The sequence below is a fragment of the Muntiacus reevesi genome, chromosome 3, assembly GCF_963930625.1.
Source record: "Muntiacus reevesi chromosome 3, mMunRee1.1, whole genome shotgun sequence".
Taxonomy (NCBI): Eukaryota; Metazoa; Chordata; class Mammalia; order Artiodactyla; family Cervidae; genus Muntiacus; species Muntiacus reevesi.
The window spans coordinates 103,925,065-103,936,624 of NC_089251.1; the positions used below are offsets into that span (position 1 = coordinate 103,925,065).

The 11,560-nt window shown below is 57.9% G+C and overlaps 1 protein-coding gene across 2 annotated transcripts; it reads left to right on the forward strand.

Moving 5' to 3' along the window:
- The first annotated feature begins 1,119 nt into the window (after positions 1 to 1,119).
- Positions 1,120 to 8,964, forward strand: KLHDC7A (kelch domain containing 7A). 2 transcript variants are annotated; one of them, XM_065929928.1, is made up of 2 exons: positions 1,140 to 3,407; positions 4,358 to 8,964. In XM_065929928.1, exons 1-2 carry the CDS (start codon positions 1,168 to 1,170, stop codon positions 4,524 to 4,526), a joined length of 2,409 nt encoding a protein of 802 aa, XP_065786000.1. In that variant the 5' UTR covers positions 1,140 to 1,167; the 3' UTR covers positions 4,527 to 8,964. The 2 variants fall into 2 exon arrangements, with proteins under 2 accessions (XP_065786001.1, XP_065786000.1); XM_065929929.1 differs by lacking the exon at positions 4,358 to 8,964 and having other exon boundaries at positions 1,120 to 4,176.
- Positions 8,965 to 11,560: the final 2,596 nt, after the last annotated feature.

Sequence of the window (11,560 nt, forward strand, 5' to 3'; positions counted from 1 at the left end):
CCCATCCTGGCCTCCAGGGACCCCAAAAGGCCCTCAGTCGGGAGAGGGGCAGAGTCACACCTGAGCCTCCAAAGGTCCAGCTGATGGCGATTCATAGGTGTGACGATGGCGCCAAAGGTGAGAAAGAGGAGGAGGATGGTTGACACTGACAAAGCCTTTCCACAGGAGCCCTTTACACACACCAACCCATCTTGTTCTCACCCCGACCTTATGAGGGGTGGTTATCGCTAGTTTTGCAGATGAAGAAACGGAGGCACAGAGAGGTGGACTCACTTGCCTGAGATCACACAGCTTACTGGCAGAGCCAGGCACTGCTGAGATGGGAGGCGAGTGAGACTCCTGCAGCCTCTGACTGTAGGAGGCTGTCTGGTTCCAAGGGTGAGGACGTGCCCCATGTTTGCCCCTGATCTGGGTGCGAACACTGTATGTTTCCCCCCAACTCCAACCCCAAGGCCGGTTTTCTCAGGCTCCTCATCGGGCAGGGAAGCAGGGCAGAGTCATTCAGGAGCCAGGTCGGGGGCTTGGCCAGCTCCCGGCTCGGCCCCCCCCCTGCTGCGGACTGCAGGCCGACCCCGCCGTGGGGACCCACCAACCTCAACAGGAAGAGCGCAGACCCAGAGGGCCTCACGCCACACCTGCCGGGGCGCCACCTGCTTCACAACTCACCACACCCAAGCTCCCAGCCCAGCGGATTTGCAAAAGGGAAAACAGGACACACACACGGTCCCCCACCCCGAGCGTTTCCTAGCATCGGGTGACTGTTTGACCGAGAGCTTCCTCCCTCTTCGCGTGCCCGCGGGACCTGCCCAGCCCCCTCCCACCGCGGCTGGCGTGGGTGGTGATCACAAGCTCAGCCTCCTCCAGGCAGATGCCTCCCACCCCCAGGGAGAAGCACCGAAGGATCCCAGGGAGGCCAGCTGCTGCGCTTTGCCAGCCCCGGGCCTCGGTGGCCAACTCTGCCAGCTCAAAAGTCACCTTTGCTTCAACTCTTCAGCGGCCTGGTCAGAGCTTGCCCCAAACCCCCTCCCGCTCAGCCCGGCAGGAACCAGGAACCGTCCCCTATTGGGCAATCATTAATCGGATTCCTGGCATTCCTCTGCCCCAGGTCGGCTTGGGAACATGCTCCCCAGAGGAGGAGGAGCAGAGGCCCAGGACTGGCATCTGGACATGCAGCTGACGGGCCAGCTGGTGCTGTCCGCCGCTGCCCTGCTCCTGCTGACCGCAGCCTACAGGCTGTACAAGTCCAGACCAGCCCGGGCCCTGCCGCGGCAGGGGGGCACCGAGGCCGGGGAAGAGGGGGAGGCAGGGGGCTCCAGGCAGCCTGCCGTCCAGGAGGCTGGTCCCCGGGCGCCACAGTGGCACGTGAGACGCCGCAGGGGAAGCAAGGCGGGCACAGGATTGCCGGGCTGCAGCTGGGAGAACACGGAGGCCTCCAGAGTCCCGGCCACCGGAGCGTCCTCCGCAGCCTCAGAAGCTGGAGAGGCTGGGAAAGCTGGGAGGAAAGGTGCTGGAGCGGAGCATGCTGGGCAGCGCCCGGACGCTGACCTGGCAGCTCCTCGGTGCGGAGGCCAGGAAGCCGGAACAGCTGTGGACGGTAGGCCCGAGCTGCCCCACCACTGCCACCCGTGCGGCGAACCCCCAGTCCCCGCCGCTGGCCTCCCCGCCGTGGAGAGTGGCCGTGTGGGCGGTGAGCTCGCTCCCTGGCGGGACAGTGGGCCCCCCAAGCATCCAGGGGGCGGGGAGCAGGAATCCCCCCATGAAGGTCAGGCGGCCTGCCCTGAAGCCTGGTGTGACATGAACAACAGCTGGGTCTTTACCCACGCATCAGGGGTCCACAGGGAGGAGGCGGGGGCCCTCCAGGCTGCCTCGGACCTGGGCCTGGCCCTGCGTCAGCGGGAGGGTGGCTCCGACACCTCCTACACCTTCTCGTCCGTGGCCCGGGTTCGAGTAGAGGAGAATTTCATACCGGAGAAGGTGGAAGGGATCAGGCCCAGGCTGAAGGGCAAGGTGTATGATTACTACGTGGACTCCACCTCTCAGGCCACCTCCAGGAGTAGGCTGGCCCCCGGAACAGCCGCCGCAGTGGGGGCTCCAGCCCCGGAGTCAGTATCAGACCCCCTGGGAATGAGGACAGCGTCTGAAGGGCCCGCCGATGACGGAGAGGGTGGGCCAGAGACTGCCGCCTCTCCCCGGCCTGTCCCCTCCCACTCCACGCGAGGCTTCAGCCGCAAGGAGAGCCTGCTTCAGATCGTGGAGAACCCGGAGCTTCAGCTGCAGCTCGATGGCTTTGGGGACCCTGTTTCGTCCTGCCCAGACCAGGGTGCCCTGCCCACCCGCCCCACATCCCAGGATTCTCCTAAGTCCAGCTCAGCCGGAAGCCGCGGGAATCCCCCCGTGCACTCCGTGGCTGGAGCCAATTTCTTCCGCCCCCAGCTCGGCCCTGGATCAGCCCCAGAGGTCCACCTGGATCTGGGCAACTGCTACGAGGCGCTGACCTTTGCCAAGAGGGAGAAGCTGGAGCCCCTGAAGGAGGCGGCCTACAAGGTGATGAGTGACAACTACCTCCAGGTCCTGCGGAGCCCCGACATCTACGGGTGCCTGAGCGGGGCGGAGCGCGAGCTGGTCCTCCAGCGCCGGCTCCGGGGCCGCAAGCACCTGGTGGTGGCCGACGTGTGCCCCCAGGAAGGCTCCGGCCGCCTCTGCTGCTACGACGATGCGCGGGACGTCTGGCGCCCGCTGGCCCGCCTGCCGCCCGAGGCTGTGTCCCGGGGCTGTTCCATCTGCAGCCTCTTCAATTACCTCTTCCTGGTGTCCGGTTGCCCGGGCTCGGAGCGCCAGCCCTCCAATCGCGTCTTCTGCTACAACCCGCTGACGGACATCTGGAGCGAGGTGTGCCCGCTGAACCAGGCTCGGCCGCACTGCCGGCTGGTGGCCCTGGACGGACAGCTCTACGCCGTCGGGGGCGAGTGTCTGAACACGGTGGAACGCTACGACCCTCGCCTGGACCGCTGGGCCTTTGCGCCGCCGCTGCCCACCGACACCTTCGCCCTGGCGCACACGGCGGCGGCGAGCGGAGGCGAGCTCTTCGTCACCGGCGGCTCGCTGCGATACCTGCTGCTGCGCTTCTCCGCCCGGGAGCAGCGCTGGCGCGCCGGGCCCACCGGGGGCGGCAGGGACCGCACGGCCGAGATGGTGGCGGTCGGAGGCTTCCTCTATCGCTTCGACCTCAACCGCAGCCTGGGCATCAGCGTCTACCGCTGCAGCGCCAGCGCGCGCCTCTGGTACGAGTGCGCCACGTACCGGACGCCGTTCCCCGACGCCTTCCAGTGCGCCGTGGTGGACGAGCTCGTCTACTGCGTGGGGCGCCGGCGCACGCTGCGCTTCCTGGCCGACTGCGTCTCGCCCAGGTTTGTGCCCGAAATGCTGCAAGCCTTCCCCTCCCCGCGGGGCACCCTCCTGCCCACCGTCCTGACCTTGCCGGGTCCTGATGTGCCCCAGACCAGGGTCTAGCAGCCAGTCTGCGGGGCTCCTTCTGCAAGACTAGACGCAAAAACACCCCCTACCCATCGCGGCATGGGCCATTCCTGGGAGATCCGGGGGCAATCGCGCCTCCTCCACCGTCTGGGCTTCTTAGCAGCGTCTTTGCCCTCTTCGGGCGGCAGCCCTACTGTGAGAATGGAACTGAGGACTGATGCTCCGAAGCCCAGGGCGCCCACCTCTGCAGGGTTGACCCCCACCTTGCTTGCGGTCTGAATTTGGTGGGGAGGGGGCTACCAGGACTCCAGCAAAGTTCAGAGGCACAGCCTTATCACAGGCCCTGTTCCAGAGGTTTTTTTGACTCCCGGGGACCCCTCACGTTGACCCTGCTGGATCTGGGCCAGCCCTCCCTAAGCCACCAAGGCCTCTTCCTAACCATTGGCCACTGAGCCCCAACCTCCAAGGCTCCCAGAAGCATCTGGGACACACAGAGGCGGCGAAAATTGAGGGGGGTGGTTAGGCAGGACTAGGACAAGCCCAGGGGAGCCCCAGGGGGCCCAGCCAGAGGGAGAGATGGCTGGAGGAGTTGCAGAGCTGAAGTTGAAGCCATCTGCGGGAACTCTTGCCTGCAGAGTGAATTGACCAAAGCCTGCTTCGCTGTTTCTCATTACGTGGAATCCCAGTATACTGGAAGGAGACGCCTCCTTGCAATCCCAGTATACTGGAAGGAGACGCCTCCTTGCTTAGCATCCATTTATAAAGGCACATCCACTTGCAGGGGCTACTGAGAATACAGCTGACGGCGAGGAAAAAAAACGTGGTCCAAGGGCCGCCGTCCTGCTGGGCCCATGGTTATTCCACCCCCGCACTCTCTCCCCAGATCGCAGAGCCCTTCACAGTACAGCTGCTCAGGCCACCCAGCCCTTGCCTTGGGAGCTGGGGGCAGCCTTCCAGGGGGTGAGGGGATGACGTCGTTCGCCTTCCCTGTGCCTGTGGTCGCCTGGTCTGCCTCATCAGACGGGAGAGGATCGGGAGGGACAGGTCCGTGATGGAGCTGAGGAACCAGCAAGCTCTCGTGGTGCACTGGGAGGCTGGGACCTCCTTTCACATCAGGTTTCGCAAAGCCTCAAAGGGAGGAGAGCTTCCAACCTCAGGACGTTACCTTTCTTCCCAGAAGGAGGGGAGAGAGACTAGTCCAATCTATGACCGCAGCCCTGTTCCATCTCCAAGGAGGTGCATATACGGACAGGAAACAGTCGTGCTCTTGGTACCTGCCAGAAGCCAGGAGAGCCGGGACGACTTCTAAAGTGACCAGCGGCATCAGGGAAGACAAGAAGGCAGTTGCACCACGGCAGGCCCGACAGGTGGGGAGATGGGAATGCTCAGACTTCAGCATTCCTGTCTTGATAATGGAAGGGCAAGCCATGCCCTTCTCTGCCGGGGGATAAAGGTGAGCACCTGGAGAAGGCTCTTCCCAATTCCGGGGGCTCCTGGCAGGAGCTTGTGTCACTGCAGCTGCGGAGTGACTGCAGAGGCTGAGCCGGGCATCTTTTTGGAAGAGGCGGGATTGGAACAAAGAACGAGAGGAGGTTGGTATAGAGATGAAGCCGTTCCTTGGACCACGGAAGCCCACCTTCCCTATTCTAGGGCTTGGGAGGTGAGGCAGCTTAGTTTATTTCTAAGCTGGAACCTGGGGGAGGAAAGATAGCTGAGACTATGGCTGGAGGCTGGGACAGTGACCTCCTCTCCAAATCCCCTCCACCACCAAGGCCATGCTCAAGTTTAGAGTCAGCACGCAGTCATGGACCTCCAAGGGACCCAGGAGGAGGGGAGACGTGATGCCCAGCAGGGGAAAGGGTGGAGAGCCCCATCTGGGAGCCAGGGCGGGTAGAACCAGATCGAGGCCAGGGGCAGGCCTCCGGCAAGGAGTCAGGAGAGGACAAGACCTCAGCCAAGCTGGGTGGGGCGTGGGGGAAGGCTCCAAGCCGAGATGAGAGCTAGGGCTCACTCTGGGAAAACCTCCAGAAGCCCGTCGCGTACAGACGGCAGGGATCGAGGGGTAAAGCAGCGAAGCTGGTTCTGGACCCATGGCGGTGGATGTGTTCTCCATGACGAAAGCGAGAGCTGAGACTGGGCCGGGGCCGAGACGGAACGGTGCCGTGAGGTCCTCTGCCTCCTGCCCTCCCGCGGCAGACATCACTAACCGGTCGCTGTGTCCTGTCTTGCTGAGCTCTTTCCACCGCCTCAGAACTATTTCAGCATGGGGCCCCAGGAAGTCATTACCAGCAGATCAGGGCTCGTGCATTCCTGGCTGGTCTCCAGAGCTGGATTTAGGGGTGAAAGCCGTCAGGGCCATAGTGTCAGGGCAAGGTAGTGCAGGGGCCTGCAGAGACCTCCTGGGGCGGTGACGTCAGGGCTCATTTTATTGCCCTTTAGTCGCTAAGTCCTGTCTGACCCTTTTGCGACGCCACGGACTGTAGCCTGCCAGGCTCCTCTGTCCATGGGATTCCTCCAGGCAAGAACACTGGAGTGGGTTGCCATTTCCTTCTCCAGAGGATCTTCCCGACCCAGGGATTGAACCCAGGTCTCCCGAATTGCAGGCAGACGCTTTACCATCTGAGCCCCCGGGGAAGCACACACATTTAGGGGGGAGGGTCAGAGTAACACACAGATGCCCCGTCTGAACGCGTTCTGGGTGTCAGCCAGCCCGTGTTTCTCCTGCTAGGGGAGTCCGGGATCTCCACTGTCCTCTCGCCTGCGACCTCAGAGTGGCCTGCGTGTCGCTTGGCTTCCCCGTGTCTCATCTGTCCTTCTTTCCAAATGTGAGTTCTTTCTTCTTTAGGGAAAAGAAAAAGAAAAACCTTAAGTTTGAGTTGTTTTGCACATTAGGCCAACCATGCCATTATAGATAAAAAATTGGAGAATAGAGAAAGGTATTAAAAAATCTCCCCAATTTTCCACCCAAAGACAAACCCCCACTGTGGTGTGGGTCCTTCCGGTCTGTTTTCCTGTGCGTGATTTTTCTTCGACTTGATTTTTGCCTCAGTGTGATTATGCTGAATATACAATTCAGTTGCTTCCTTTTTTTTCTTTAACTTAGCTTTATAGAATAAGCATTTCCCCATGTTATTACAAACCCTCGGTAAACATCATTTCAGTAGTTGCACAATATTCCATCCAGTGGACCTGCCATGGTTTATTTAAACATTCCCCCTTCCTTCAGGCCTGTAGATTTTTTTTTCCTGTTGGCTTCTTTTTCTGTCATAAATAAAGCACCCTTTGTTTTCGCGTTCCTCTCTGTCTGAGGCCTCCATCAATATTTACAACAGAAGCAGTTCTGCCTGGAAGAACCAGGTTGTAGAAACCACATAGAAACCACAGCAGCTGCCTGCCTGGGGCCTGGGCCTCGCTCTTTCTGTAGGGCACAGAGCTGCCCTTGAAATGGCCAGTGCGAAGGGCGAGGCCGGAGGCCCTCCTGTCCTGGATCCCTGGAGCGAGGATGTAAGTCAGGGATCCCTGCTCTGCACGCGCCAGGCACACCTCCCTGACAACAAACCCATTTTACAAGTGAGAAGACTGAGGCTCGGGGAGCACAAGGACCCTTGCTGAAGACCCTCAGTCTCCTGGAAAGCATCCTTGGCCCTGGCCTGCCCGCTCCCAGCACAGAGATCTTCCCCTTCCTCTGCCATGAGGCGCAGAGCCGAGGACGTGACGTCCACCGCCTCCTGCCCCTAATCCCTGTCCATCCCCCACCAGTCAGTTGTGCTCTGTCCTTTAAACTGGAACTCAGAAGAAAGTGTCTTAAGCTCTCCGATCCTCCACACCTGCATCTAGCAAATGGGTTTGCCACAGCCAGCCTCGAGCGATGCTGTAAGGACTGGTCCAGGGGCTGCTCCACGGTTGGTCCAAGAAGCAGCACTGTCTGCTGCAGGGAGGCTGCTCTGAGCCAGCTCAGGGGAGGGATCCCTCATACTCCCACTGCCCGTTCTCAGTGGCCTGGTCCCGTGGAAGGAGGTCGTCTGACATTTAAGCTCCAGATGCCCCATCTTGTTTAACAAGGTCTAGGGATTGGGGGAAGAGGCTCGAGTTACGCATAGACCATCCAGGCTTGGAGACGAACCTCTGCACTCCTCTAACAGGGTCAGTGACTGGCTGACTTGAGTTTCCCAGGCTCAAAGCATTAGGCATTTCCCCGGGGCATCCGACAGCAGTGAAGAGCTTCAGAGGCTGCTCGGACCCCCTGGGCACCTTGAGAAGGTGCAAGATGGTACAGATGGGAGGGCAGGAGCCCCTCAGAGTGCCTGCGAGGCCCATGCGCTGTGTCTGGCCTACAGATAATCAAAGCCGCGCTTCCCATCTTTGTCATCCTTCCTGGGAGGCACTTGTGGCCCCAGGGTCGCCCTCGGAGTCCCCTGAGGCTGTGGCTTCAGCCGAGAGGAGCCCCCCAGGCAGACAGGAGGCTGCGGTGGAGGAGGGCTGGACAAAGGGTGATGATCGCAAAGGGAGGCGGTGCCCCCAGGGGTAGGAGATGAGGGGACAGACAGCTGGGGAACCAGAAGAGAGGACCGCCGGAGGGCGAGTCTCTACAAACAGCTCCCAGACTCAGGTTTTTTGAAAAGCGGGATGTGGGTCAAAATAAAAATGAAAACGTGATTGAGTCTTGGCCACCTTTTTCCTTCTGTGCAAGGAGGCAGTAGAGACATGGATCTTGTACCAGTAATAATGACAACCGTAATCCCCCACTCTGGGCTCCGTGCAAACCCTTAACTGTCCTTCCCTCATCAAATCCTTCCTGGAGCATCTCTGCCTGGAAGTGATTATCCTCCTAATACACGGGAGGAAACGGAGGCAGGACGTTTCACATAAATGAAAGTTATTATTTGAGACCTTTTCTAAAATCTGCCTTTATTATTAAAAAACTGGAGGAGAGGAATCAATCTTTGTCAATACATGTATTGAGTACTAATGGCGCTAGGCGTAAAGAACCCACCGGCCAATGCAGGGGACGTAAGAGATGCGGATTCGATACCTAGGTTTCGAAGATCTGCTTGAGGAGGGCATGGCAACCCACTCCAATATTCTTGCCTGGAGAATCCCGTGGACGGAGGAGCCTGGAGGGCTGCAGTCATAAAGTCACATGGAGTTGGACACGACTGAGTGACAGCATGCACATGTGCAGGCCCCATGCTTATGTGATTTCATTTTATTCTCAAAACAACCCGGTAGAAGGCAAAACTGGCCAAGTTCTCCCCTTTCCGCCAATTTCTCCACCCTTGATCTGGCCATGAGACTTCATTAAAAAAAATATATATGTGTGTATTCTTCTGCCCTTACTTTTTCCATTTAATATATTATTCTCCTATGTTTTAGCTGCACAGTACAGCTTCTGGGATGTTAATTCCCCAACTAGGGATTGAACCTGGCCACCACAATGAAAACACTCTTAACCACTGGACGGCCAGGGAATCCCCGATACTTGCTTTTAATAGCTTGGACACTGGGTTTACTTATTTCCACCATGGGCACAAGCCTGGGCTAGCCTCCTGAACACGTGGGAGACACGTGGTCTGCTTATCCGTTCCCCCAGTCCACAGTCGGCCAAACACAAGAGCCACTGACCACAGACACCCCGGCGAGCAAGCCCAGCCAAGACCAGCAGACCCCCTGGCTGAACCCAGCCCAAAGTGATGTGAGTGAAAGTTATTGCCTGCCATGTCAGTAAACAAAGGACGCTGCCACCCTCAAGCCGTCACATTGCAGCCCTCTGGACAGTGAGCCCTGAGGGACAGCGGATGGAGGCAGGATGCTCCTGCATCTAGCAGTCAGCCCCCGCGGCCACCCACGGCTGTGCGCATAGAGGGGACCCAGGGCAGGACACGCAGGATAGCAGCCCAGACGGCTGGGGCACGTGTCAAAGGAACAGCAGTGAGCCCCGCTCTAAAGCGCTAAAGGCCGTAACTGGAGATACCTAATGTTCCTTAATTAGCAGTGATCTTTTGATGTTGTGACTACCTCTTTTTTGTTGCAAAACCCCCTATACCTCCTGAACTCCCTGCCTTACCTCTTGGGAGCAGTCCCTCAGGGTTACCTGAGATGCTGTGTCCTGGGCTTAGGTCCTCGATTTGTCCATTGAATAAAACCTAACAGGCTTCTCGGATGGCTCAGTGGTAAAGAAGCCACCTGCCGATTCAAGAGGTGCAGGAGATGCAGGTTTGATCCCTGGGTTGGAAGAATCCCCTGGAGTGGGAAATGGCAACCCACTCTAGTTTTCTTGCCTGGAAAATCCCATGGACAGAAGAGTCAAGCAGAATGCAGTCTGTGGGGCGGGAAGGATCAGACACAACTGAGCGCGGCTTAGCCTCAACTTTCAGGCTTTTCTTTTCTTTCTTTTTTTTTTTTTAGACAACAAGGCCAGTTCACTGATGTGTGAGCAACACAGCAGTTATGGGTTTAAGCCACTGCATACCGGAGTGGTTTGGAACTCAGTAATACACAAACGATATAGCGCTGCTGTGAGATACACGCGATGATGACTATTTTATAGCAAAGGAAGCTAAGGTTCAAGAAAATGACCTAACTTTCCCATGTAGACCTTAAAAAAATGTGCAGTGTGAGAGTTGCCAGTTAAGTTTTATTGGGGGCAAAATGAGGACTTTAGCATGGGAGACAGCACTTCAGAGAGCTCTGAGAAACTGCTCCAAAGAGGTGGGGAGAGGAGCCAGAACATACATAGGAGTTTTGCCACAAAGGGCAGGTAGTTGGGAACAACAAAATATTGTTGTTAAAGAAGCCAGATATCTCAAGTTAAAATTAGCACTTTCCCAACAAAGGTCCGTCTAGTCAAAGCTATGGTTTTTCCAGTAGTCGTGTATGGATGTGAGAGTTGGACTACAAAGAAAGCTGAGTGCCGAAGAATTGACGCTTTTGAACTGTGGTGTTGGAGAAGACTCTTGACGGTCCCTTGGACTGCAAGGAGATCCAACCAGTCCATCCTAAAGGGAATCAGTCCTGAATATTCATTGGAAGCACTGATGCTGGAGCTGAAACTCCAATACTTTGGCCTCCTGATGGGAAGAACTGACTCATTGGAAAAGATCCTGATGCTGGGAAAGATTGAAGGTGGGAGGAGAAGGGGACAAGGGAGGATGAGATGGTTGGGTGGCATCACCAATGGGATAGTCACGAGTTTGAGTAGGCTCTGGGAAATGGTGATGGATAGGGAGGCCTGGCATGCTGCAGTCCACGGGGTTGTAAAGAGTCGGACATGACTGAGCAACTGACCTGAACTATGTATGAGATGATGCAAGATTCTGGCTCACTGAAATCATCCCTTTGATACACACCTCGGCTATCCGCAGCCAGTATCCTATGCTTTCACATCCTGAGTCTCCCCGGGGCTCACCGTGGAGAGTGTCTGCAGTCTGATGGCTGCTGGATGGCAGGTATTCTTTCCTTCCTGAGTTTCCTCAGGGCTCACCAGCTCAGCATCCATGGTGGCTGCAACTGCTGGTGACTGTGACATCCTAGTTTACTTATATGGCAGGGAACATTCCATTTCTCAGCTTGAACATGTGATCTCAGCATCCCTGGCCAGGTTGCTCCCCACACCTCAATCAGGGCACCCCACACCAACCCTCCAACACTTCAGCCTCGGTCTGCAGGTCCTCTGGCCCCAGTCAGCTCCCTGCGGGTACCAAGAATGTCTCATCTGCCTCCATCCTTGGCACCACCACGGAGCAGCCACACCGCTCAGCTCAGAGGAAGCTGAGCTGTGTCCTGGTTTGAAATGCACCATCAAGTCCTGTGGCTGCCTGTGGAGCACTGCCCAGATGGGTTGATTCACTGTCTCTGAGAAGGACTGTGTCACACCTTCTGACCTTTCCTTGAACACCCTTCCTGTTGGCGTGCGATATCAGGGCAGAGGGGGCTTCTCTGCTCCTACTGTCCAGAGCACAGTGGTTCTGCTGCAGCTGTCAGCCCCTGTCCTCCGCCCACAGGAAGGGCAAGCCGCACAGCCTGGGGAGGTACCACCACCCAGAGGGCTGGACTGGCAGGAGGTGGTAGATAAATACCCTGGCTCCCT

What these genes read in the sequence shown, in the direction of transcription:
- KLHDC7A (XM_065929928.1), top strand. Translation starts at nt 1,168, where the DNA reads ATGCAGCTGACGGGCCAGCTGGTGCTGTCCGCCGCTGCCCTGCTCCTG. An exon ending in GCCGACTGCGTCTCGCCCAG is followed by an intron (nt 3,408 to 4,357) that starts GTTTGTGCCCGA and finishes CTCTCTCCCCAG; the next exon opens with ATCGCAGAGCCCTTCACAGT.